Here is a 25,779-nt window from a genome sequence, read left to right as displayed (position 1 = left end):
TTACAATATTTTTTCTTAATAAAGTACCAAGTGAATTTTTATACTTGTTGGCTCGCTGGACATTGCTTTTTTTTCTATACTGTGGCCATTGGTTGCTTCAGTTTCTTAAGTCTTTTTGGTACAGTTTTAATCTTGTGTTTTACACATTATAACTTAGGCTATGTTCCACGATGCGGACATGCTGCGTTCTGGATACAGCATGGCGTCACCTACGGAGACGAGAGTGCTGTTCGCAGGACAACCCGTTGGTCTGTGCCTACGATCAGGATTTTGGGCTCTACAGACTTTCGCTGTGTTCTCAATGTTGAGAACACCCGTGTCTCCGCAAGCATAAATTGACATACAGCGGCTTGGAAAGCTGCGCCACAGGTCAGCTTACACTGCATACAAAAGAATCACAGTGAGCAGGAGATTTCTATAAATCCCATCCACTGTGCTTGTACTGTTGAACACAGCGTTTCGGTCACAGCAACAACACCCTGCTTCCAAAACGCTTCTAATCCTGATCTTGTGAACCCGTCCTAACTGCATCATCGTCTCTTTGTGCATGTGTATAATATAATCTATCCATTATTGAGATTTATTTTCTCTTCAAAAGGTCTGGATGGGTGGAGTGCTGGACTGTTCCCTCTGTTCTGTTGAACATTGACTATACTTGGCACCCAATATATCCCCAAAAGGCTGATGAACAACTCAAACAGTCATGTAAGTTCTAATAAATCATAAGAAAATGCCAAAAATAATAAAAAAAAGTATTAGTGGCCAACCCTTTTAAACAATCAGTGATGTGAAAATGGCACACTCCTTTCTACTGTTCTAATTATTTTTTCTTCTTTTTCATTTTATCAGTATCACAAATGGAAGTATCCATGCTTTCAATGCTGAGGCCTTGCCAGCGAACATCAGAACGAGTCACATCTCCCACTGGTCTAAGCCTACCTGCACTTGATCCTTCTGAACTGCCTCCAGATAAGCTACGTGTAGAGCTAGAGCTCTCTCCCGACTCCCAAGTAATCTTCTACGGACCCCTCCTGAAGGCATTTCTGTCCATAAAGGTATGTTTTCAATGTTGCTAAGCTGACTGGTTTTCTTGCATGCATTGGTTGAAGCAATTCAGTAAGGATAATTTTACTAATGAAACTAGGAATGGCTACATTGTTTCCAGAACAATAATACTCCCCTCCAAATTACCGGCAAATTCAACAAAACTATCTACAACACTAGTTATTTCTCAATAAACTGCTTAACTTCTTTAATGATCATGCCATAAATTAGGCAAAGTGAAAGGAGAATTTTGGTCATAAAACAGCTTTGTCAAGCCAAAAGTTAAAAAGCCCAACGATGTCCTTTTTCTCTCTTTTTTGGGGGGTTTCATGACGGACATTTTTTGATCAAATTTTCTCCTTTTTATGGTTTGATCAATAAAGAAGTTCATTGAATAACTCTGGTTCCTCAGATTGATGTTAGCAGAAACATGCTTCGTACAATTCATCATTTTCTTAAAAAATAATTACTTTGCCATCGAAGATCTCTTGAGTCTCTCCATACTGAGCCTCCTCACCAAGCAATGTTTCAGGAAGCTTGCCAACTTCTTAATACATAGCGGTTGAGGTTGACCAAGGGTTTAAATGTTTTTTACAAATATCCATGCTAAATATGTAGTAAACCGTATGGTATGCATGTGCTAATATACATTCTGCATAGCCATCAGTATATTATGGGTGCAGGATACATGTCATCATCCAATACAGTTCATTCCATAACACCAGTTTCCAAATTTCTTCTTTATTTCCTTTCCCTGCTCAATTATCTGCAATTTAATTTCATGACCCTGATGATTCATTTCTTAGAAGTGCTTCACTACTGTTTCAGTTTTTACCTGTTCACTTTCACCGATATCTTTCTTAACCTCTTGTTGTCTTTCCTCTTGTTTTAGTGCCTTAGATTTCTTTTTATGTGATATCATCTGTTCATTTGATTGCAATTTTATGGGCCTCAAGCTCTGCCCAACAAAGGCTTTATTAAAATGACATTTAAGTAGATATATAAAATTTCTAGTGTGGCAGATGAGAAATCCTCTCATAGGTATTTTCCGACCGTTCTTGAGATAATGGACAAATGCACATTTAGAAATTGCATTGCAGTTTTGGCACACAAAACTGCCTTTTCATCAAGTCACATGAAATTTCCATTTATTGGCTTTTTTCATAGACTAATCATCAGTACTAATGAACATGTTCAGTGACCATCCTTTCCAATATGCAAATAAAGGGTATTCAGAAAACAAGGATCCAGATTTGGAATCCTATTTCAGAAAGTCCCAATAATACTTCTTAACAAAATGAGGTGGTAAACCACTCTATACCAATAAGTTAGCAGGGACATAAATACCAAAATCAAGAGTATACCCTGAAGTTTTTATAAGATATAACTTGTATTAATTATTAAAATTAGGGATGTGAGTAATAAACCCCTGGACTAACAACATGAAAAAGATATATAAAATATGCAAGGTAATATAAAAGGATAATGCAAGGGAAAAAAAAAAATAAATATATATATATATATATATATATATATATATATATATATATATATATATATATATATATATATATATATATATATATATATATATAATTTTTTTTTTGTATAAATATATATATATATATATATATTTATACAAAAAAAAATAATTTTTATATATATATATATAAATTATTTTTTTTGTATAAATATATATATATATATATATATATATATATATATATATATATATATATATAATATATGTATATATATATTTATGTATATATTTTTATATATATACAGTACAGACCAAAGGTTTTGGACACACATGTGAAATGAACAAAAAAGTGTGAAACAACTGAAAATATGGTTTATATTCTAGGTTCTTCAAAGTAGCCACATTTTGCTTTGATTACTGCTTTGCACACTCTTGGCATTCTCTTGATGAGCTTCAAGAGGTAGTCACCGGAAATTGTCTTCACTTCACAGGTGTGCCCTGTCAGGTTTAATAAGTGGGATTTCTTGCCTTATAAATGGGGTTGGGACCATCAGTTGTGTTGTGTAGAAGTCTGGTGGATACACAGCTGATAGTCCTACTGAATAGACTGTTAGAATTTGTATTATGGTAAGAAAAAAGCAGCTGAGTAAAGAAAAATGAGTGGCCATCATTACTTTAAGAAATGAAGGTCAATCAGTCCGAAAAAATTGGGAAAACTTTGAAAGTGTCCCCAAGTGCAGTGGCAAAAAACATTAAATGCTACAAAGAAATTGGCTCACATGAGGACCGCCCCAGGAAAGGAAGACCAAGAGTCACCTCTGCTGCGGAGGATAAGTTTATCCGAGTCACCAGCCTCAGAAATCGCAGGTTAACAGCAGCTCAGATTAGAGACTAGGTCAATGCCACACACAGTTTTAGCAGCAGACACATCTCTAGAACAACTGTTAAGAGGAGACTTTGTGCAGCAGGCCTTCATGGTAAAATAGTTGCTAGGAAACCACTGCTAAGGACAGACAACAAGCAGAAGAGACTTGTTTGGGCTAAATAACACAAGGAATGGACATTAGACCAGTGAAAATCTGTGCTTTGGTCTGATGAGTCCAAATTTGAGATCTTTTCGGTCCAACCACCGTGTCTTTGTAGAAAAGGTGAACGGATGGACTCTACCTGCCTGGTTCCCAACGTGAAGCATGGAGGAGAAGGTGTGATGGTGGGGGGGATGCTTTGCTGGTGACACTGTTGCGGATTTATTCAAAACTGAAGGCATACTGAACCAGCATGGCTACCACAGCATCTTGCAGCGGCATGCTATTCCATCCGGTTTGCGATTAGTTGGACCATCATTTATTTTTCAACAGGACAGTGACCCCAAACACACCTCCAAGCTGTCTAAGGGCTGTTTGATTAAGAAGGAGAGTGATGGGGTGCTACGCCAGATGACCTGGCCTCCACAGTCACCAGACCTGAACCCAATGGAGATGGTTTGGTGTGAGCTGGACTGCAAAGTGAAGGCATAAAGGCCAACAAGTGCTAAGCATCTCTGGGAACTCCTTCAAGACTGGAATGGAACACCATTTCTGGTGACTACCTCTTGAAGCTAATCAAGAGAATGCCAAGAAGTGTGCAAAGCAGTAATCAAAGCAAAAGGTGGCTACTTTGAAGAACCTAGAATATAAGACATATGTCAGCTGTTTCACACTTTTTTGTTAAGTATTTCATTCCAGATGTGTTAATTCATAGTTTTGATGCCTGCAATGTGAATCTACAATTTTCAGTCATGAAAATAAAGAAAACGCTTTGAATAAGAAGGTGTGTCCAAACTTTTGGTCTGTACTGTGTGTGTGTGTGTGTGTGTGTGTGTGTGTGTGTGTGTGTGTGTGTATATATATATATATATATATATATATATATAATATTATAATATTTATACACATGCATACACACACACACTGGGCAAAAGCCTTGGGTGGAATATGTTCTACCCCAGGTATCACCAGCCGAAGGAAAACCCATACAGAGGTAGGTATATCCAAATATAGGAACTGGTCGATCGCAACAGGGTCCCTTTACAGGATAGCAAGAACCAGGTGCAATATATATATATTTACTAGCTGTAGTGCCCGGCGTTGCCCGGGATAGTAACTGTCTCTCTGTCTCTCTCCCAGTCTCTGTCTGTGTCGCTGTCTGTCTCTCTGTCTGTCTCTTTCCTTGTCTGCCGGTCTCTCTCTATCTTTGTGTCTGTCTCTATGTGTGTGTGTGTGTCTGTTTCTCTCTTTGCATGCGCTGTCTCTTTGCCCGCGCTGTCTCTTTGCCCGCGCTGTCTCTTTGCCCGCGCTGTCTCTTTGCCCGCGCTGTCTCTTTGCCCGCGCTGTCTCTTTGCCCGCGCTGTCTCTTTGCCCGCGCTGTCTCTTTGCCCGCGCTGTCTCTTTGCCCGCGCTGTCTCTTTGCCCGCGCTGTCTCTTTGCCCGCGCTGTCTCTTTGCCCGCGCTGTCTCTTTGCCCGCGCTGTCTCTTTGCCCGCGCTGTCTCTTTGCCCGCGCTGTCTCTTTGCCCGCGCTGTCTGTCTGTATCTGTCTCTGTCTGTATCTGTCTCTGTCTGTATCTGTCTCTCTATCCATCTCCCCACCGACATCTTATTACCTCACACATAAGCTTCTTATACTAACAGTTTATTTTGTTTCTATAGCAACCACTGACAGTTGCTATTTATAGTCTGCAGCTCCCAGCTCCATTCAGTTTAATAGAGGCAGGATTTTTGGAGACTAAGTGTAAAGAGCGGGGTTAAATTTTCCCACCCAAACATAGTCCATGACGTTCCTTGAGTCACATGGGGTGTCTGTGCAAAATTTCGTGATTGTAAATGCGACGGTGCGGATTCCTTTAGCGGAGATATAGACACACACACACACACACACACACATACACTCAGCTTTATATATTAGACTAGCTGTAGTATCCGGGCGTTGCCCGGGATAGTAACTGTCTCTCTGTCTCTCTCCCAGTATCTGTGTGTCGCTGTCGGTCTGCCTCTGTCTGCCTCTTTCCTTGTCTGTTTGTGTCTATGTCTCTGTCTGACTATTTCTATCTCTGTCTGTATTTGTATCAGTCTGTCTCCATCTCTGTGTCTGTCTGTCTCTCTTTCTGTGTCTGTCTCTATGTGTGTGTCTATCTCTTTCTATGTCTGTCTCTTTTCCGTCTGTTTTGGTCTGTCTCTTTCCCGGGCTGTCTCCTTCCCGGGCTGTCTCCTTCCCGGGCTGTCTCTCTTTCCCGGGCTGTCTCTTTCCCGGGCTGTCTCTTTCCCGGGCTGTCTCTTTCCCGGGCTGTCTCTTTCCCGGGCTGTCTCTTTCCCGGGCTGTCTCTTTCCCGGGCTGTCTCTTTCCCGGGCTGTCTCTTTCCCGGGCTGTCTCTTTCCCGGGCTGTCTCTTTCCCGGGCTGCCTCTTTCCCGCGCTGCCTCTTTCCCGCGCTGTCTCTTTCTCACCACCGACATCTTTTTACCTCACACATAAGCTTCGTTTACTAACAGTTTATTTTATTCCTTAGCAACCACTGACAGTTGCGACTTATAGCCTGGAGCTCCCAGCTCCATTCAGTTTAATGGCTGCAGGATTTTTGTAGAGTAACTGGAAAGGACGGGGTTAAATTTTCCAGCCCAAACATAGTCTATGACGTTCCCTGAGTCACATGGAGTCTCTGTGCAAAATTTCGTGATTGTACATGCGACGGTGCGGATTCCTTTAGCGGACATACACACACACAAACACACATACACTCGGCTTTATATATTAGATTAATGCCATCAATGGAAGTCAATCAGTTTAATGCTGAACAACCTATAATGAATATTCTGATGATGCTAATATATTGCTCCATATATGTGGTCAGCCGATTGAAAATGCCTCAACACCTTTCGTCCCCTTTATCTTCATAATTTAGAAGAGTCAGGCTCATCAGGAGGCCATAGGGTCAGATGATAACACATATTGACGTGCAAAGGTATTTCAAAAATGGTCCATCAAGGAATGGCTCCCAAATAATTTAAGCTGAATCAAAATAGTGGCCCCATCTGGTTGTAGAAAGATCGCTCCACCAATATAGCCGCACTTTCAGCCATCCCTGGGATGCTTAGGTTAGTAGCTGAGTAAAGCAGCATTCACCGCAGCAGCCATGTCAAGTAAGCAGTTTCAGTAAGTCCCATAGAATATTCCTAAAATGCCTCAAACAGGAACACCACTTTTATACCTTTTAGACCTGATTATCAGTATTGCAGATGTCTTAATCTTATCATTCATACAATCCGTTGATATGGAAAATGGCTCTTTTTTATCACTCCAAATCAAACAATAGGCAGAAGGGCTGAGCACAATAGGCCCTGATTCATCAATAACTGCATTGTTCACAGCTTTCTTGATGAGGGGGCATGCTGGAGTCAGATTTGCCAGTTTCATTAAGAGGTGTTCATCTCTAAATGAATCAGACACGTCTGAAACGTCAGGTGCTGAAGTAAGACTTGTGGCATAAAGACACGCTGTAGATCATCATGAACTTGATGAATGGGTGTTGCCACACCATCATCCTGCCCCAGATATGCCCATTTTGGTAGAGCTGACCAAAACTGTTGTGAAAATGCCAAAAGTTGCTAAATTTTTGTGCAATTCTGCTTTGTTGCATCATTTCATCATGGCTGCTCGGAAACCGTGCCATATTCTTCTGTGAACTCCGGTTTTGCAGCATATTGGCATTCAAGTGAGTAGGGTATAACTGCAATGCCGAGCATAGCCCAAGGACAAGAGTGACGCTCCTTCTGGGAGTTGGATGCCTTATATTTCAGGTTTCATAACCCCTTCACTGATGGTTGTAATGTTTTTCGAGGGACTTCTCCAGCTTAACGTGAAACTTTTATACAACAGAGGACCCAATAATTACAGCTATTAATTTGCATTGATTTACACAATCATTTGGGATATGATTATTTAACAACATAATTACCTAAAAGAAAATATTACTGATCTTCAGGCATTTGGAGATGAGGAATTCTATTAAGGTTAATAAGAAGGTAATAGAATGGTCTGAAAATTGACCTGTGTAAGATTATTAGCTGGAGAAACACTCAAGGATGTTTACAAGAAGGATACAAACTGGCTTGTATCTTTTGGCAGTTTTTTTCCCCTATATTATCTCTGTCAAACACCTTTCAGTCATGTTTATCCCCTTCTGCCCCGGGCACTTTCCGTTTTTGCGTTTTTGTTTTTTGCTCCTTTTCTTCCGAGAGCCGTAACTTTTTTATTATTCCGTCAATCTTGCCATATGAGGGCTTGTTTTTTGCGGGACGAGTTGTACTTTTAAATGAAACCATATGTTTTACCATATATTGTACTGGAAAACAGCAAAAAAATTCCAAGTGTGGAAAAACTGCAAAAATATAATATGATCGCACAATAGTTTTTGGGATGTTTTATTCACCGTGTTCACTATATGATAAAACTGATGTATCTATGTGATGCCTCAGGTCGGTGCGAGTTTGTAGACACCAAACATGTATAGGTTTACTTGTATCTAAGGGGTTAAAAAAAATTCACAAGTTTGTCCAATAAAAGTGGCGCACGTTTTGCGCCATTTTCCGAAACACGTAGCGTTCTTATTTTTTGGGATCTATGGCTCAGTGATGGCTTATTTTTTGCGTTTCGAGCTGACATTTATAATGGTACCATTTTTGTGCAGATGCTACGTTTTGATCGCCTGTTATTGCATTTTGCGTAAAACTTGCGGCGACCAAAAAACGTAATTTTGGCGTTTGGATTTTTTTTGCCACTACGCCGTTTACCAATCAGATAAATTGATTTTATATTTTGATCGGGCATTTCTGAACGCGGCGATACCAAATATGTGTATATTTATTTATTTTTTAACCCTTTAATTTTCAATGGGGGAAAAGGGGGGTGATTTGAACTTTTTAGGTTTTTGTTTTTTTTTTTATTTTTTAAAACTTTTCTTTTTACTTTTTTTTTTATTTTACTAGTCCCCCTAGGGGGCTATAGCGATCAGCAATCCAATCGCTATTATCTATCTGCTGATCACAGCAATACAGCTGTAAACAGCAGATTCAGTCACTTTGTTTTTCCCTCTGCTCTCGGCCGAGGAAAAACGAAAGTGAAACCTCGTAGATGCAGGCGTCATCACATGACCCTGTGCTACGATGGCAACCACCGATAGTCACGTGATAACACACGTGACTTCCGGTGGGGGCGGCGGTAAGTAAAAAACATGGCCGCGCGCATTTAGATCTTGCTGCCAGACTTTGGCAGCAAGATTTAAGGGGTTAATGGCCGCGGGTGGAAGCGATTCCACCCGCGGCTAGCAGGCACACATGTCAGCTGTTGAAAACAGGGGGCGGGGCTTAACGGGACACGATCCTGGACGGATAGATCTGTCCAAGGTCGTGAAGGGGTTAAAGGACTTATCCAAGATTTTTTTTTTTTACTATACCTAAAAACTAACAGGCAAGTAGTTGCTAAAACGGAGGGAACTACCTGCATGTTTGTCTTACCACGTCAAAGTAACAGGGCGGATACGCCCTTACTTACGTAGCGCTCACTAATATACAAATTAGGCACACTTCACAATGTTGTACCTGGCAAAGTTAATTGTGGATGCGGCCGCATGTGACCTTATCTTGCCGTGATTCCATTCAACTGTATTGAACTGTACTGCATGTCTGACGGCTCCGGCAATGCGGCAGTGCAGCCTGTATCCAGCACAATCTCTCCATAGCTGCCCTGGTCTCTGTTGTTTGGCTGCAGCAGTGATTTCATGTCACCAGTGCTGCAGACAATCGCTGATCTCAGCAGCTCATTGTGTCTAGACAGCTAAGCCTCTGAGCTCGGTGATTGGCTGGAGCTAAGCAAAAGAGATCGTTGTAAGTGGTGAGGATATGGTGCTGGACCCAGGAAACGTAACTACTAGTGATGGGCGCATAGTAACTATTCGTGTTTGGTTTATGTGTAACTACTAATGGGTGGACTCGTAGATGACCAGGAGCGGCAGACCTAACTGGAATTTTTTTAAAAAATACAGTTCCAGCCTGAGATTGATTCTTTTTATCTAGTCAGATGCCATTCCCAATATAAGTCTATGGGGACCAGAATCCAGAGGTTAAATATGGTGGTAGAAGGAATAGGGGGAGGAAGCGCACTAAACTTACCAAGACTCCAGCGCAGCCGTAACTGCTAGGCAGATTTATATATAAATGTATGCGCACGATAGTGTGGACGTCGTTAGATATACTTTTAGCTCATTCTCGTTTCATCCATTTGCTCTAATTGCAGCTCCATCGTTTTGTGTTGTGTGTTACTGTCAGGGCTAAATGTAGATCCATCACTGCTGTAATGAGTCTTGTACATGTCTGCTTTATCTGCTGCCAGGTGACTGATGCTTTCATGTGTGGACGTTTTTTAGAGATACCTTTGGCAATATGGATCTCGGATGACATCGTTCGCTGATGGTTTATTGCAGTCATGATCCACGCACATATTTTACCTTGTAAATGTTTTACAGTCTCCCGAGCGTTGTCATGTTAGATGAAGAACATCATTTCTTTTTGACTGTATTGATTTTCTATTTTTACTGCACGTGTGTTTTCTGGGGTCTATAGTCACACTGCTTTATGACCTATATGATGCCTTTCTTTCCATCACAATCATGTTACACTAATTAAAAGCATTGTTCGGACTAAAATCCATTTTTGCCAGCAGCCCTGTAGGGAACCACTGCTCTATTTTAATATACTTGTTGGATTTCTGAAAATAAAGTTGAATTAAACTGGTGGGCTTGTATCTGAAGATCTATTATAACCCGGCTGCTGCTTTTGCATTATGCGGCTTTATAAATGACTTTGTTTGTCCCCCTGACTTTTGTTCTGCTTCAAAACTACAGCTGTTCACAATATTTAGCAAAGCTGTTACAGTCAAAAATAACTCACCTCCGCAGGGCAGTACCTGATTGATCTGCACAAGACCCGCGGTGCTATTGTGCGGTATGTTTCTAATTATTTCTTTTCTGAAGGCTGGATCGCGCTGAACAGTCTGGAATCATTGAGTAAGCCCCGTAGAGATGAGGGATCAGGTGTTGTCATTACTTTCTTCAAGTAGCGCAGTGGCATTGGTTTGTAACCGATTGTGGGATTTATCAGAAAGAATGAACCACATTCGTATAACGAGAGAGGAAAGGCTTTCTTAAAGCGGAAATGCTATGTGATGCATATATAAGAGATCATCACATCGTTAGACCATGGTATCTAACTACTTCTAATCTTCAGAAAGAAAGGACTGTAGAGGGAGCTTTACCCCTTTTACATTATTAATACAGTAGTTTCCTTTAAGTGAAAAGTTCTCCTTCTTTAACTGATAAAGACTTTAATGGGTGGGCCGGCACCTAAAATGTATTTAACTATCTTTACCCCCTAGCCACTTTTTGTAGTAATCACAGTTCCCTACACTTCTCCCCTATCTAGCTAATCTCCAAAGATAGTATTTTACTGCACTTCTTGTGACTTTTCATTTGAAAGGAAACGCAAATGGTGCATCACAGGAGGCTGGCGCTGCAGTCACTCCCCACAGTGTGTCCATTGCCTCTCCTGGAACAAGATGTCATCAGGAGGCAGCGCTGCAAATACTTACTAGTTTCTTGTGTCACCGCCCCCCTGAGGATGTCCTGGATGATAAGTGATGGATGCTGTGGCCAGGATTAGTGGAGCGCCAGCATGTTATTTATATCTCTCTGCAGCCAATTCCATTGCTTGTGTAAAAGACGTTGGTTGGAGGTGGTGCTAGATACATCAAGTGACACAAACACCGCCCACAGCCTCTAGCATTGCCCTGAAATGAAGCATCATCAGTACTGGTATCACTTACTGCCTATAGCACTGCCCTCAAATGAAGCGTCATAAGGTCGATGCTAAAATAGTGAGTGATGCTTCTTTTGAGGGTGGCGATAGTGGCAGTAAGTGACACCAGCGGTGATGACTCTTCCCTTGTGAATCACAACATTTGGGCCAAGAAAGGTTGTGCACCTCTTGCCTAAACTGTGACGTGTTCTGTTTTCTAAATCCCATGTTTATGAATGCCTACATTATATTTGGTTTTCTTTTTTGACAGATGTTTATTATGACAATATTTTCAGCCTTTTTTTTGAATGTTCACTAATGAATATTTGATGCATGGTTTCCCTGTAGATTGACCCTGTAAGTTACTTCATTGAAGGAAGTGTTTTCCAGACCATCTTAATTGACAACTAAATTTTTTTCCTTTTAGGAGAATTACTTTGGAGAGGATGATATGTACACTGATTTTGAAGAAGTCGTATCCAGTCCTGTTTTGTCTATGTCCACATCTTCCAGCTCTGGCTGGACTGCAGTCGGTATGGAGAATAACAAGAAGGAGCACGATCATGCCGCTAAAACGATTCATCCTTTGACACTGAGGCCATGGGATATTACTGTACTTGTCAATGTGTACAAAGTTCATGCCAAGCTCCCAGTGGTAAGTGTGTATGCACTGGCATAACTGAAAAAATGTCTAGAAATAGAAATTATTATTACAGGCTTGTCCTGGATTTGATACAGTGGAGATAACTACAAGAAAGGCTGCTATAAAAAGCAAACATACTCTCCTGATACATCCCCCCCTACTTTAGTGGTCTCAGGTCTTTGCTGATTTTTCTGCAACACTTCTACCACCGTATTATGTGACACAATATGAGATTACTTTTAAAACCTATTTCATGCAGAACATCCACAGTTTTCTCGATTCCAGTCTGGAAATTACTTTCTCATAGAAAAGCCGCTCACATTAATCCAAGAAGTCTGATCCTATTCACAACTTACAGGCCTATAACTCCTGGATCAGTATTTGACCCTTGGTTTCTAAATGTTGGCACCACATTTGCCACCTCACTGTCCTCAGGAATGGATACTGCTATGAATAATTCCTTTATCACTTGGAGGAATGGTTAGTTTTTAAAGAGAGACTCTTCTACTTATCCATGACATCAGAATTAGAGGCATTTGTCAACTTTTTTTGGGCATTTTCGGTACACATTTTTTGCTCTTTGCCTTCTACAACCTTAGTGTTGCACTGTCTATTGCTGACTGCAGAATAAGCTAACTGAGAATCTATCAGTCAGCTCACTATAATGATCTGACAGAGTTTTGTGACACTTTAAAGCACAACAATCACCAGGATTTTCCTATATAACCTAAAGCCAGTGCTATACTGGCACTATCATGCTGATTCTATACATACTTTTAGTTGTCAGCTAGGATGTATGGGTTTTAAAACACCAGCAAGTAAAGTTTATAAAATGAGAAGCTTTTTGAATGACAGTAGCTGCTGATCAGCTGATAGCTGTGGTGGGTATTTATAGTGATTCCTGCCCCCTGCCTGTTGTTCCTCCCCCTTTTATTTATGCTAATTCTATTATAAAATAGTTTTACTAAGTCACTAGAAGGACCTATGCTGATGTCATACCCATGTGACCAGAAGAGGTGGAGCCTCAGTCTACAGAAAAATAATGTTGCTTCCTGGTATCAGCTATGTTTGGTGAGACCCCGCCCTTTCTGGTCATATGGGTATGACATCAGCACAGGTCCTTCTAGTGATTTAGTAAAACTATTCTGTAACATAATTAGCATAAATAGAAGGGGGAGGAACAACAGGCAGGGGGCAGGAATCACTATGAATACCCACCCCAGCTATCAGCTGATCGGCAGCTGCTGTCATTCAAAAAGCTGCTCATTTTACAAACTTTACTTGCTGGTGTTTCAAAAGGTTTCTGATGCCGGAAGTGGTGAAAAGACGTGACAGAAGTCCAAACGTGCACAGCATTGTCATTTTTACATTGCTGTTCAATATGTTCAGTTTTTGGGGCACTATTGCAATACACGAAAAGACACAATGTTCATGTTCTGTTCATGTTTTTGTCCAAAATCTTGGCATTTCAGTAGGATGCGCCACCACTCTGATTATGGGGGTCTGACTTCACCAGTGCTTGGGTGTGTGCCAGCTAGACCAGTTGAACAGTCTATTTTATGGTTTCTGAGTAGAGTGAAACCCTCACAATGATGTTTACCTACTCAAGTCTCTCTCGAACAACCCCCCTAATCCTGTAGTTTTTGTAGTTTGATCCTACGTCAGGTTCTTAAAATTCATTATTAAGGAACCATAAGTTTGTCTTTAAAATTTTGGAAGTGGAGTTGTGGTACTTTGCTATTATGCAACCTGATGCCAGTGTTTTCCCAGGCATTGTACCGCAGACATCACTGGTTTATCTACAGTAATGTGACTACGTGTCTATATGTGCGTGAAGGTTGCCTTTGTATATTTGTTTACAATATCTGTGCTTTTGTCTCCCAGCATTGCAGTAATGATGGACCAGATTGCCCAACTAGTTATCTTGAGAGACTCTGCTTCGAGATGAAGAAAACGTACAGAGAGACGCTGCTTCAGCTGGTCCTGTCTCCTGTGTACATATTTGTAAATGATAACTATCAGGTATATAGAAGATGATTTTCGCCCCTTTGTGCCTCTCCATGTAGATACATCTCATGGGTCATTTAGGTTAGGTAGTTCTGTTTTCTTTTCCTAGTGACCAGGCTTTATTCCACCCCTTCTACTATACATTCAGTTAATGTACATCATTTTTATGGGTCAGTACTTTTTTCTGTGGGATTCGTTTGGCTTTTTTGAGTATATAAGAATCCATCTATTGTCATTGAGCAGTAGGTAATGCCTTAACACTAGAAGTCCCAGAAATTTCGAGCTCCCCCCTGAAGTCCCGAAAGAGGGTCAAATGACATACAATAAACTGAATAGAACTAACAAGAAACTAAATGGCTAAACTCAATGGAAAACAACAACCTCCTGTGGTGCGACAGTAATGGCCTTAATTACAGAACAAAAGACGGTGATTATAGGATGTTAGCTAAAATCCTTCAGGTCATTCGACCCGTTTCTGGGTTCCAAAGGTAGAAATGTTAAATGACCCCTCTCTGGGACTTCTAGTGTTAAGCTTTTCCTACTCAATAAATTTTCCTGTTCTGCCCATTGAAATTCTAATAGCACTATGCGAAGTCCTGCCTGCTATGCTTAGAAAAGGGACTTTCCACTCAGTGGCCCGCTAGAAGGGACTTAGGCTATGTGCGCACGTGTGCGTAATTCATGCAGTTACGCTGCGCTTTGTAGCGCAGCGTAACTGCATGCGTCCTGCGTCCCCTGCATAATCTATGGAGATTGTGCAGGGGCTGTGCGCACGTGGCGTCTTAGAGCGCAGCGCTTCGGCTGCTGCCCGAAGCGCTGCGTTCAAGAAGTGACATGTCACTTCTTCCGTGCACTTTGCCGGCAGCTCCTGCTCTGTCTATGGCAGGAGCTGCAGGCAGAGCGCATGGAATCGGCTTTTTTTTTTTCTACGGACATTTTCTGCAGCGATTTGAAGCGCACGTGTGCTCTTCAGATCGCTGCAGAAATTTCTGCAGGGCTAGTACGCAACGTGCGCACATAGCCTTAGGACAGTAAAATGTGTATGATTTATTGATGTCCCCTGCCATGGGACAAGGGAACGTATCGGAATTTTTGGAATACTCAGGATAGGAAAAGGTTAAATTACAATGTGCATCCTGCTGGGGGAAATAAAAAAAATCGTGCTCTGTTTTATATGGAAATCATTGAAATAGAAGATATAAACTTGGATATGTAATGATATTAGTTGCCACCCATCATCTGAACTAGTTTCCGCTGTCGCCTGTCAAGTCTATTAGCAAAATGCAAACTGCCCTTCTGCAAGCCACAAGCTGCCATAAAGTAGCTGGCATTTGAGTCTCCAGAGGGGCTGCAGAGAGCCGTGAGGATACATTGTATCTTCCTTAGTGTATTCTCAGAATAGCTTCTTGTTACTAAAGAAGCAAATCTAATTGAAATGTTTTACCAAAATTGTAGTATTGCCTTAAATGCTGATATTTTTAGGGGCTGTATAACCCCAAGGCTTAAAGGGGTATTCCCATCTCCAAGATCCTATCCCAATATGTAGTAGGTATAGTAATAATATTATTAGCAGTTATCTTCAATTAGAAATGCAGTACAGTTCTCTTTATATAGCCATGTCTCTTACTTCATGTGCAGGGCATTGCAGCTTAGGAATCCATGGTTACGTCCACTTATATAGGGACAGTTACAGTAGTTAGTTGATTGTGGTCGTAACCAGGGATACCTACGATGCAATGCCCTGCACATGAGGTAAGAGACGTGCCTGTATCAGGAGAACTGTACTACATTTCTAATTTACAGGTATTTGCTAATATTATTAAACCTACTACGTAATGGGATAGGATATTGGAGATGGCAATAACCGTTAAACTGTTTTATCATCACTTAACATAGATTTGTATTGCAAAAATCCACATATTTACTTATGAAATAAGAATGTAATCATGAGCTGTTATGCTTAGGTCCTATATTGTGCAGTGAGTGGACACAGGAGAAAACTGCAAGTCTTGAAGACAAGGCAATTAGTGCCTTTCTGAAACTTCCTAAAGTGGAGTAAAAAATGTCCTAAAACCTCGGGAGACATGTGGGGAAGTAATTACTTGCTGTGAGAGTAGTGTCTTAGGATACTAACTAAGTGGGGCAGCTGAGTAGCGGTATAATCCTCAGTACTGCAGACCGGCCCTGAGATCAGTTTTTTCTGCCACGCTCTCTAATTTAGAAGTATATCACGAGAGTCTAGAGCGCCAGGTACAAGGGTGGGTATACAGCTGTGGGGAATTAGGCTAGGACCTTTCCTTATTCATTCAATGCTCTGACCTGATCGGACTAGCCAATTTTATTTTTATATCCTGTGTTTTCAGCACCCATAACTTTTTTTTTTTATAACACTTTTACTATGTCCCTCTAAATAATACCCAGTTGAATGAATACTTCAGGTTATTAAATTCTTGTGGAGTCCTCATTTTTTGTTACTTTTGTCATTTCTTTGTAATGCTTTAACATGACAAAAATGTGTTTTTTAGCAAGTGTTTTTTTTCTATTAACTTTTTTTTGACTACTCTATAATGATGTGTGTGTGTGTGTGTATATGCGTGTATATATATATATATATATATATATATATCTATTTATCTATATATCTATATATATTTATATATATGGTATAGTATAATTTAATTGTTTTCCTTAAAGATACCCTAAAGCAATCCTCGGGGGACATTATCCTTTGTTAGTTTATTTTTCTACTGTAGGAAACATAGGAGACCCAATTATAAGGTACACAAGCCCACGTATTTGATACATCTGATCAGGCAGAGCTGATCTGGGTCTGCTAGTACCTGTCACCCCTGGTTTCACGGGCAGATGCCCAGCATTAATTTGATCTCCAGGACAAGTAGTGGCATCAGTACATTGCGCTCATTGAGCATTCTGTAGACCCCAGAAGTGAAGGTACAAGTGGTGCTGTCTTCTCTTCTAAGTCCATGACATTTAGGACAGCCAGAGACCCTAGTTACTATTGAATGAGCTTTAACCCCGTTGTGTAAATTTACAACGACGTCTGATTAAAGACCAAATTTATGGAGTTTGGTCATTATCGGGTTAAGTTGAGAGATTTAGTAAAACGAGTGCAAAGGAAAATTGGAGGAATTGCCTATTGCAAGCAATCAGGTTGTAGAGAGGAAGCCAAGGCTGAAACCCCTCCAGTAAATTAACATTAAACTCTGTGTGAAGAGCAACAAATAGAGCTGTCACCCCTGTAAACTGCAGTAAAGATCTATTATTACAATTACTTTACACAGACGTTTGGCCGGACATAGACTGAGCAGAGCTAGATGATTTCATTCATCGTAGGTCACTTTGACTTTATTGTAGTGTATTCTTGCCAGATTAATTGTAGTAACTGTTTACAAGTTCGTTTATGCCGTTGTTTGGAAAAACGAGCAAGTGACTTGCTTTATATTATGTTTATTCTATCTGTTCCCATTGTTCTCCGATTTTTGAGGGCAAATGTCTTCCAATCTCTGTTTGCTGTAGAGGCCTGCAGTGGATGGGATGCTTCGAGAAGGTCACATTAGCCTGTCTGGCTTGCAGTTACGCGCACATGCCATGTTCTCTGCGGAAGGCCTTCCCTTAGGTGCCGATACTCTGGAATATGCATGGCTGATTGATGTGCAGGCTGGTGCTCTCAGTGCCATGGTCACCACACCGCAAGTAAGTAACACAATCTCTAACACAGTGAAGGAAATCCCAGCAGCTCATCGGTATTGTAAAAAAATAATCTTTTATCATCTGTAGATGCTGAATTTTAAGATGGTGGGACTCTACCATTTGAGCCCTCTTTTGAGCAATAGGATGGCCACACATGTGCCTGGATGCTTCATATAGATCTATGGGATATACAGAAACTGTGAGGCACATTCACTCATTCTATAATTCCTATAGAGTTTTATGGAGCGGCCACAATTCACAGCATGAATTGGACATTGGCTGTATGCATCGCCCTGATGACTTTCTAATTTGGATGACTAGTTTGAGGCAGGTCCCCAGCGGCTTCTCCCAACTTTTCTCGCCCTGTACACACATAGGGAGAGATAAGCCTGTCTATGGGAACATATAAGTACACCATACACAGCTGCAACTACTCAGCCGATTTCTGATTCTTGCTGCCAGTGTGTCAGGCAACAGGAATGTCATGTCAGATCCCCAGCGGCTTCTCCCCACTTTTCTCGCCCTGTACACGCATAGGAAGAGATCAACCTGTCTATGGGAACATATAAGTACACCATACACAGCTGCAACTACTCAACCGATCGCTGATTCTTCCAATGTATCGGGTAACAGAAATTTCATGTCAGGTTCCCTTTAAGTTCTGATGGTGAGAATAGTCTCATGCATATATCAATATACTGCACCTGCCAAGAAAAAAAAGCACGACTACGGCCAAGCAATATTCACTATAAAACATATACATTTTTTATTAAATACTGATTAAAAACCCATGATGTGCAGACAAGATTAAAAATGCAGAAGGTGGGGCGTTTGGTGTCCATGCCGCACTATGAATAATGCATACAACATCAACAGCACAATGCTTTAATATGTAATCCTCTGAAAAATAGAAATCATTTGTAGATCCAGAAGGATCAATACTTTCCTAACGATAGATCAGTAATATATCAGTAGTAGCCAAGATAAGGAGTAATAGGAAGGAAAATAAATAGCCTATGACCTGGACTCCCACAACACCCTACACGCGTTTCGGTCACTTGTTCTACTTTTTCTGTATGGATTCTGTGTTATTTTTATTGCGCTTTTTAAGCGGTGTGTAATACAACTATATGCGATTTATAGTGCATAGTGTTTGATCACATTCATACTTTAGTCTTGGGAGGTATGATATATGTAGTAACAGTTAAAACATTGGTAGGTGTAAATTTCAACACATCCTCCATTACATTTTGAGGATGAAAACTTTCTTTGCTTTTAGGGCTACGATATAATTTCACTTTTCCTGCACAGTACTGGGTCCTCACTGATGGAATATTGAATTTTTAGATAATTAATAATAATTTTATTCATTTATATAGCGCTATTAATTCCACAGCGCTTTACATACATTTGCAACACTGTCCCCATTGGGGCTCACAATCTAGAGTCCCTATCTGTATGTCTTTGGAGTGTGGGAGGAAACCGGAGTACCCGGAGGAAACCCACGCAAACACGGGGAGAACATACAAACTCCTTGCAGATGGTGTCCTTGGTGGGATTTGAACCCAGGACCCCAGCGCTGCAAGGCTGCAGTGCTAACCACTGAGCCACCGTGCCGCCCAGATGCAGACATCCAGCTTGTAAATTATGCTGCCCAATATCACAGCTGTATGCCTGCTCCACAAATTGGCTAAAAGAAGATGAAAATTGATTTCAAAGTGTGTGGGAAGTGGAATATAACCTACTCTTCCTAGTTATCAGAAAGTGCCGGGCCGCAGGTGACCGCAGCGCATTAGGAAGCAAAGGATGCTGATAGAAAAGAGGAATGAAATGCAGTTACTATTAATAAACAGGAATAAATATATTCATTTTTTTAAAAGCCCTCAATCTTAAAGTCCTAATGTAGAAGCAGGTAAATTGTAATGCATCAGTGTGGGATATCAGGGGTACATTAAATAAATGCAGGAAGCTGGGCCAAGGTGTTCTTGTTCTCGCTGATTATCCTGCCATAGTCTTCACCACGTAAGTGATGCTGTCTTGCAGCTTGCGTGCCTGCTGGACTGGGGGCAGACCTTTGTGTTCCATGTCGTGTGTAATGAGTTCCAGCTGGAGAGGCCAAAGTCTGTGGTGATATGCCAGCACGGTATTGATCGGCGGTATTGCGATGCAAAGGTGAGTGTTATTTCAAACTTACAGCAGGAAATAGAACGTTCATTAAAAAAAAACTCCAAAAACTATAGTTTTTTATTTCATTTTTTAAAATTATTTTTAGAAATTAATATACACAAATTTGTAAACCAAAATATGTCAAGATTTTGTAGTACCAAATAATGTATAGACATTGCAAGTTCAGTGTCATTCCCCTCCTTTGTAAAGCACTACCAGCTGGTTAGTGGAGCCTTACTGCACAGCCCACAATGAGTGCTGGTGGAGGACGCTAGGCCAGACCTGTCCATAAGCCTCCTCCAATTGAGAATGGCTTTCCTAGATGCAGTGTCCTTCACACTTGAAGAGGTTGATGGACAGGTCTGGTCACATCTCTTCCAGCAGCCATATTAAGATCAGTTGTACAATGTGTGAGGAAGGCTGTACTAATAAGCATTTTTGTTTCACAAAGATGGAGAACCTGTAATACAGTTGAAACAAGAATTTTACATAAACTATCTAAAAAGACACATCTACATGTTTTTCTCAATAACTGTCTGACATGAAATCAGAATAAACCTTTCCCGTTTTAGGTCAATTAGGAACCAAAGTTATTAATATTTGCCAAATGCCAGAATAATGAGAGAGAGAGAGCTAGAAAGAGAGAGAATGTTTTAAGGCATTTTTATTATGTCATGTTTTTGGAAGCTTCTGATAGGTTTATTGGCAACATCTGAGTTAGAGACACACCTGTGGATGTATTTGAATGCACACCTGAAACACACTGCTTCTTTGTGTTGCATCAAGGGAAATGAGCTAAGATCTTAGAAAGAGAATTGTGGACTTGCTCAGGTCTGGTTCATCCTTGGGTGCAATTTCCAGATACCTGAGGTGTCTTGTTCATCTGTACAAACAATTATACACAAGTACAAACAAGATGGGAATGTCCAGCCATCATACCGCTCAGGAAGTAGACCGGTTCTGCACACCAGAGGTGAACGTTCTTTGGCAAGACGTGCATATCAACCCAAGAACAAAACACCTTGTGACGATGCTGGCGGAAGCTGGTAAGATTGTGTCATTATCTACAGTGAAACAAGTACTGTATCAACATGGGCGGAAAGGCCACTCTACCAAGCAAAAGCCATTACTCCAAAAGAAACCTAAAAAAGCCAGATTAATGTTTGTAAATGCACACAGGAACAAAAACGTTAATTTTTCGAGACTTGTCCTGTGGTGTGACAAAACTAAAATTGAACTGTTTGGCCATAATTACCATGGTTAATTTTGAAGGAAAAAGGGAGAAGCTTTGAAGCCTAAGAACACCATCCCAACTGTGAAACACGGAGTTGGCAGTATCATGTTGTGGGGTTGTTTGGCTGTAGGAGGAACCGGTGCACTTCACGAAATTAATGGCATCATGAGGAAAGAAGATTATGGGGCAAAACTGAAGCAACGTCTCAAGACATCAGCCAGGAACTTAAATCTTGAGTGGAAATGGGTCTTCCAAGTGGACACTGACCAGAAGAAGCATATAGCCAAACTGGTTACAAAGTGACTTAAAGGGAACCAATCACCAGGATTTTCGTATATAACCTAAAGTCAGTGCTATACTGGCACTGTCAGGCTGATTCTATACATACCTTTAGTGATCAGCTCGGATGTACAGGTTTTGAAATCCAAGAAAGTGAAGTTTATAAAAATGAGCAGCTTCTTGAGTGACACTTGCACTGGAACAGATAATATATTCATAGTTATCCCCTCCCCCTGTTAGAATTAGTGTAAGTATTATACAAACGATTCACTTTGTCTAGCAGGACCTGACTGGAGACTGCCCTTCCCGTGGTAGTTCCTTCCCGGTGAAAGACCTGACTAGTTTCCTGCCAGCGTTGAGAAACATGTGATGGTCTCTCCGCGGCATTCTTGTTTTGCATATTTTCCCAGGGGGCCTTGTTCTAGTGTTACTGCGTTGAGAAACACGTGATGGTGACGTGTAAGAGGTGACGTGATGAATCCACGTCACCTCTTATCAAGATGGGAAAGAGGTGACGTGGGGTCATCTGGCCAGCGCTTGCGCAGAACGGTGGAGGCAGAGGGGAAAGCACGGGTACTTGCTGATGAAAATCACAGCGCCGCTCATAATCTCACGCCTGCGGAACACGTCACCAGCTGTCACACTGTGCACAGTGCACGGTCCCGCTAGAGTGGCACGGCGCATGCGCGAGTCCTCGGGCGCACTGGGCGGCGTCCTGAAGTATGAAATTGAGCGATGGGGGACGGCGTAAAACAGCAGGAGGCAGGATAACGGACACCAGACAGCCCGCCCCCGTGTATGATTAACAAGATTTGCATAGGAAAAGGTACCACTTTATAAAGGGTTTTTTTTGGTCTAAAAGGGGGCACAATAACAATAGGAACCTTGCTAGAATAAAGCCCAGGAGCTGCAGAAGGGGTATCTTTTAGGTTTAGTGCAAAATTTCTACTGACAGGTTCCCTTTAAAAACAAGCAGAGTAGACGGTGGTCTCAAAGTATACACAAAATACAATTATGATAAATGAAGATAAAGGTGGAGATAGCACTTATAAGGAAGATAATAAAGCACACCCCACTCAATACCCACATGGCCTAAGTATAAAGTGCCACGAGATGAGTGCAGCCCCTAATGCACAACAAATAAAACAGTACAACCAACGGTCCTAGCTATAATCAAACACAAAGCCCCAGCTAGTAGGACAATCTCTCCTCTCAATGGAATCCTGACTGATCAGTGTGAATAGTTTCAGAGTCAATCCTCTTTTGTTAATTTCTCTCCATTTTTATTTCTTTTTTTTTTTTTTTTACCTTCAAAGCTGAGCTGTTATCCGGGCCCTTGCCTTACGGCAGACGACTTGAAGTATAGAATGACTCGTCTCTCGGCAGAAGGTGCTGATATTTACATGGTCGAGCATGGCTGTGCTACAAACATTAAGGTAGGATCTGACATTTATGTCTCAACAGAAAGCCATTAGTGATACTGGCAGCTGAGTGTGGTTAGCACAAAATTCTGCATTATTTTCTATCACATTCTGTGTGTCCAGTAAAGGCATATGTCATCACAGATGAGTGTCCCCTTCTTGGTGCACCTACTAGGAGAGAAGAGTTCCTGAAAACCCCTGCCTCTGGGGACTTTAATGCTGTCTCCTCCAAAGGGGAAATGTGGTTGTCGAGATCTTTCTTAAATGGGTATTCTTGTCTCCTAAAATGATGGCTATTTCTAGGGTATTCCATCACATTATGATAGGTGTGGGTCTGACCTCTAGGACTCTCACTGATTTTTAAGAAAAAAAGGGATTTGGTGCAGGTTTAGCACTGTGTCTTCCAAATGTCCCTTCTGCAGTGGTCCTCCCAACCACCCGTGTGTGCTGGAAATTGCTAACACCCCAATTAATTTAAAAAAATCTCCCAGGTATTCTATATTAAAATACTTAATGAATGCTGCTTTGAGGTCACGTGTTCCATAAGCGCTGCCAGAAACCATGGAAGAACATCATTGGTAACTATTTTAAGGTAAAGATTAGGGAAGACAACTTTGTCCTGGCATATTTCCATTCCCTGTTTCAAAATATCTCTCCCAGATAAAGGGTCTGTGATGTCTTCACTCCCAAACGTTTTTGAGAAACCTTGCAGGGACTTTAACTTACTTCCATCCCAAATTTCTCAAGTTATGGATCTTGGTGGCTATGATCAGTGATGGTGATGTCTACATTTTATATATGTGTGTCTCTCATTTTCCTATGACTGTTTGATATCGAAAGCCTAAAAAACTATTAAAAACATAAAATGGTTAATTGGTAACACAATTTGACATGTACATTTGCAGCATTGTCTCTTCTTACATTTCCTTTAGTGGAGTAATTTTATATCACTATGCCCCATTTTATTTTTTTAAACAGATGGGTGCTATCCGGCTTGCAAATTGTAACCTCCACAACCAGGCTGTAGGTGAAGGTATAAGTGCAGCAGTTCAGGATTTGCAGCTGAGACAGTACATTGAGCAGCTGGACAGTAGCAGATTGGGCCTCCAGCCTGCAGTTTTGCGTAGAGCCTATTGGCTGGAAACTGGCTCTTTGGTTTTAGGGCTCATCACAGCGGACATAGCCCTGGCTGCTGACCATTCTTCTAAACATGAGGTCCAAAGGCAGTTTTTGGAAACTCACGACAGTAAGACTAAAAGGTGAGTCAACCATAACATTTCTTGTTATTTGTGGACTGCATAGGAGGCTTTTCATGTAGATTAATGATGTCATATATTCTTCTAGTGCGGAGTTAAGGCCTAAGACACACGGCATGAAAATCGGAGTGAGTGGAACGCGATAAAACATCGCATTTCACTTGGACCAATATTAGCCTATGTGTCAGCACCCATGAGTGATTATTTTCTCAGCCCTAATCGGACCGAGAAAACAGTCGCAGCATGCTGCGATTGTAATGCGAGACTCTTTCTCTCGCACCCATTCAAGTCTATGGGGTGAGAGAAAAATCGCACTGCACTCGCGGTACACCGATGTATGTGAGTGCAGAGTGAGCATGGCAATAGCCGGCAACGGAGGAGAGAGGGAGATAAATCCGGCCCTCCCCTCCTCAGTGCCGGCCCGCCCCTCCTCAGTGCCGGCCCTCCCCTCCTCAGTGCCGGCCCTCCCCTCCTCAGTGCCGGCCCTCCCCTCCTCAGTGCCGGCCCTCCCCTCCTCAGTGCCGGCCCTCCCCTCCTCAGCGTCGGACCCTCCCCATCTCAGCGCTGACCCGCCCCTCGCAACCGTGGTCCGATCGCACGATCGGACCTCAGTCGCAGTGACACTCACATGACACTGCTCCCGCTGTGCTGCCAGCGTCAGCCGAGTGTCATGTGAGGATTGCAGTAGTCCCCCGTGTGGCCCCGGCCTAAATTTCAATCTCATTGTCTCAATATGACGTAGAAGTGGTATACTGTAGATACAGACCAAGTATATTGCAGAAGATTATTGTAACCACCATATGCTCGAATTCTTTTGTTTACAGTGCAGTGCCTCGGAGATGGACCACCATTGCAGTGTAGCTTATAAGCCCTGCACTGAACTGGCCAGGGTTAGGATGTAACAGTGCTCAACTTCAATGGAAAAGAGCATGTAATAACTGTGCATAGTCTGTCACCATTATGAAGCAGCAGTGGTGGTCAGTCTCCTAGGCAACCAGCTGTAAGCGAAAGAAATGTAAAGTGTTAAATTCTCAAACAGCCGAAAATTTGAATGGACTGCAAACTAAAAGTGTTTGTTTTTGCAAGAACTGTCTGACAATAACCATCTATGAAGATGGGAATAACCTCTTCAATTACACTAATGAACTGTTAATAATTAAAGCAATGAATGTAATGTAGACCTTGTATTCTGTATAATATATTTTTCCTTATATCCTATCAAGACAAACCCTTTCAATGCTTGCCTTGGGTCTAAAGCCCATAGAGAATGGCCCTCTTACTTGGTACCCCCTCTACTCGAGTAGATCGTTGCCTCAATTCTGGAGAAATTGTTGTTGTTATGCAGCCATGATTCAACCTTTAAAGGCGTTATTCGCATCTCCAAGATCCTATCTTAGTATAAAGTTGGTGTGATAATGATAATATTAGGAAATACCTTCAACTGTAAATGTAGTATAGTTCTCCTGATTAGCCATATCTCCTACATCAAGTAGGGAGCATTGCAGCTTAGGTATCCATGGTTATGACCACTCATATAGTGGTAGTTAGTTATTAGTGGTTGTAACCATGGCTACCTAAGCTACTGTAATGCCCTGCACATGAGGTAAGCGACATAGCTAATCCAAAGAACTATACTGCTTTTCTAATTGTTATTATT

The 25,779-nt window shown here is 41.4% G+C and overlaps 1 protein-coding gene across 12 annotated transcripts in view; it reads left to right on the top strand.

The window, feature by feature from the left end:
* Positions 1-25,779, top strand: part of BLTP1 (bridge-like lipid transfer protein family member 1) — a 392,853-nt gene that overhangs the window by 102,092 nt on the left and 264,982 nt on the right. For all 12 annotated transcript variants that reach the window (XM_075348975.1, XM_075349025.1, XM_075348994.1 and 9 more), the window contains exons 18-25: positions 599-705; positions 850-1,055; positions 11,833-12,060; positions 13,933-14,070; positions 17,593-17,769; positions 19,810-19,938; positions 22,762-22,881; positions 23,845-24,125. In XM_075348975.1, coding sequence (XP_075205090.1) covers positions 599-705; positions 850-1,055; positions 11,833-12,060; positions 13,933-14,070; positions 17,593-17,769; positions 19,810-19,938; positions 22,762-22,881; positions 23,845-24,125 — 1,386 coding nt within the window. The remainder of the gene's footprint in view (positions 1-598; positions 706-849; positions 1,056-11,832; positions 12,061-13,932; positions 14,071-17,592; positions 17,770-19,809; positions 19,939-22,761; positions 22,882-23,844; positions 24,126-25,779) is intronic.

Source organism: Anomaloglossus baeobatrachus, chromosome 1, assembly GCF_048569485.1.
Source record: "Anomaloglossus baeobatrachus isolate aAnoBae1 chromosome 1, aAnoBae1.hap1, whole genome shotgun sequence".
Taxonomy (NCBI): domain Eukaryota; kingdom Metazoa; phylum Chordata; class Amphibia; order Anura; family Aromobatidae; genus Anomaloglossus; species Anomaloglossus baeobatrachus.
The sequence above is the reverse complement of the archived record's forward strand: the minus strand, read 5'-3'. Positions and strand labels throughout refer to the sequence as shown.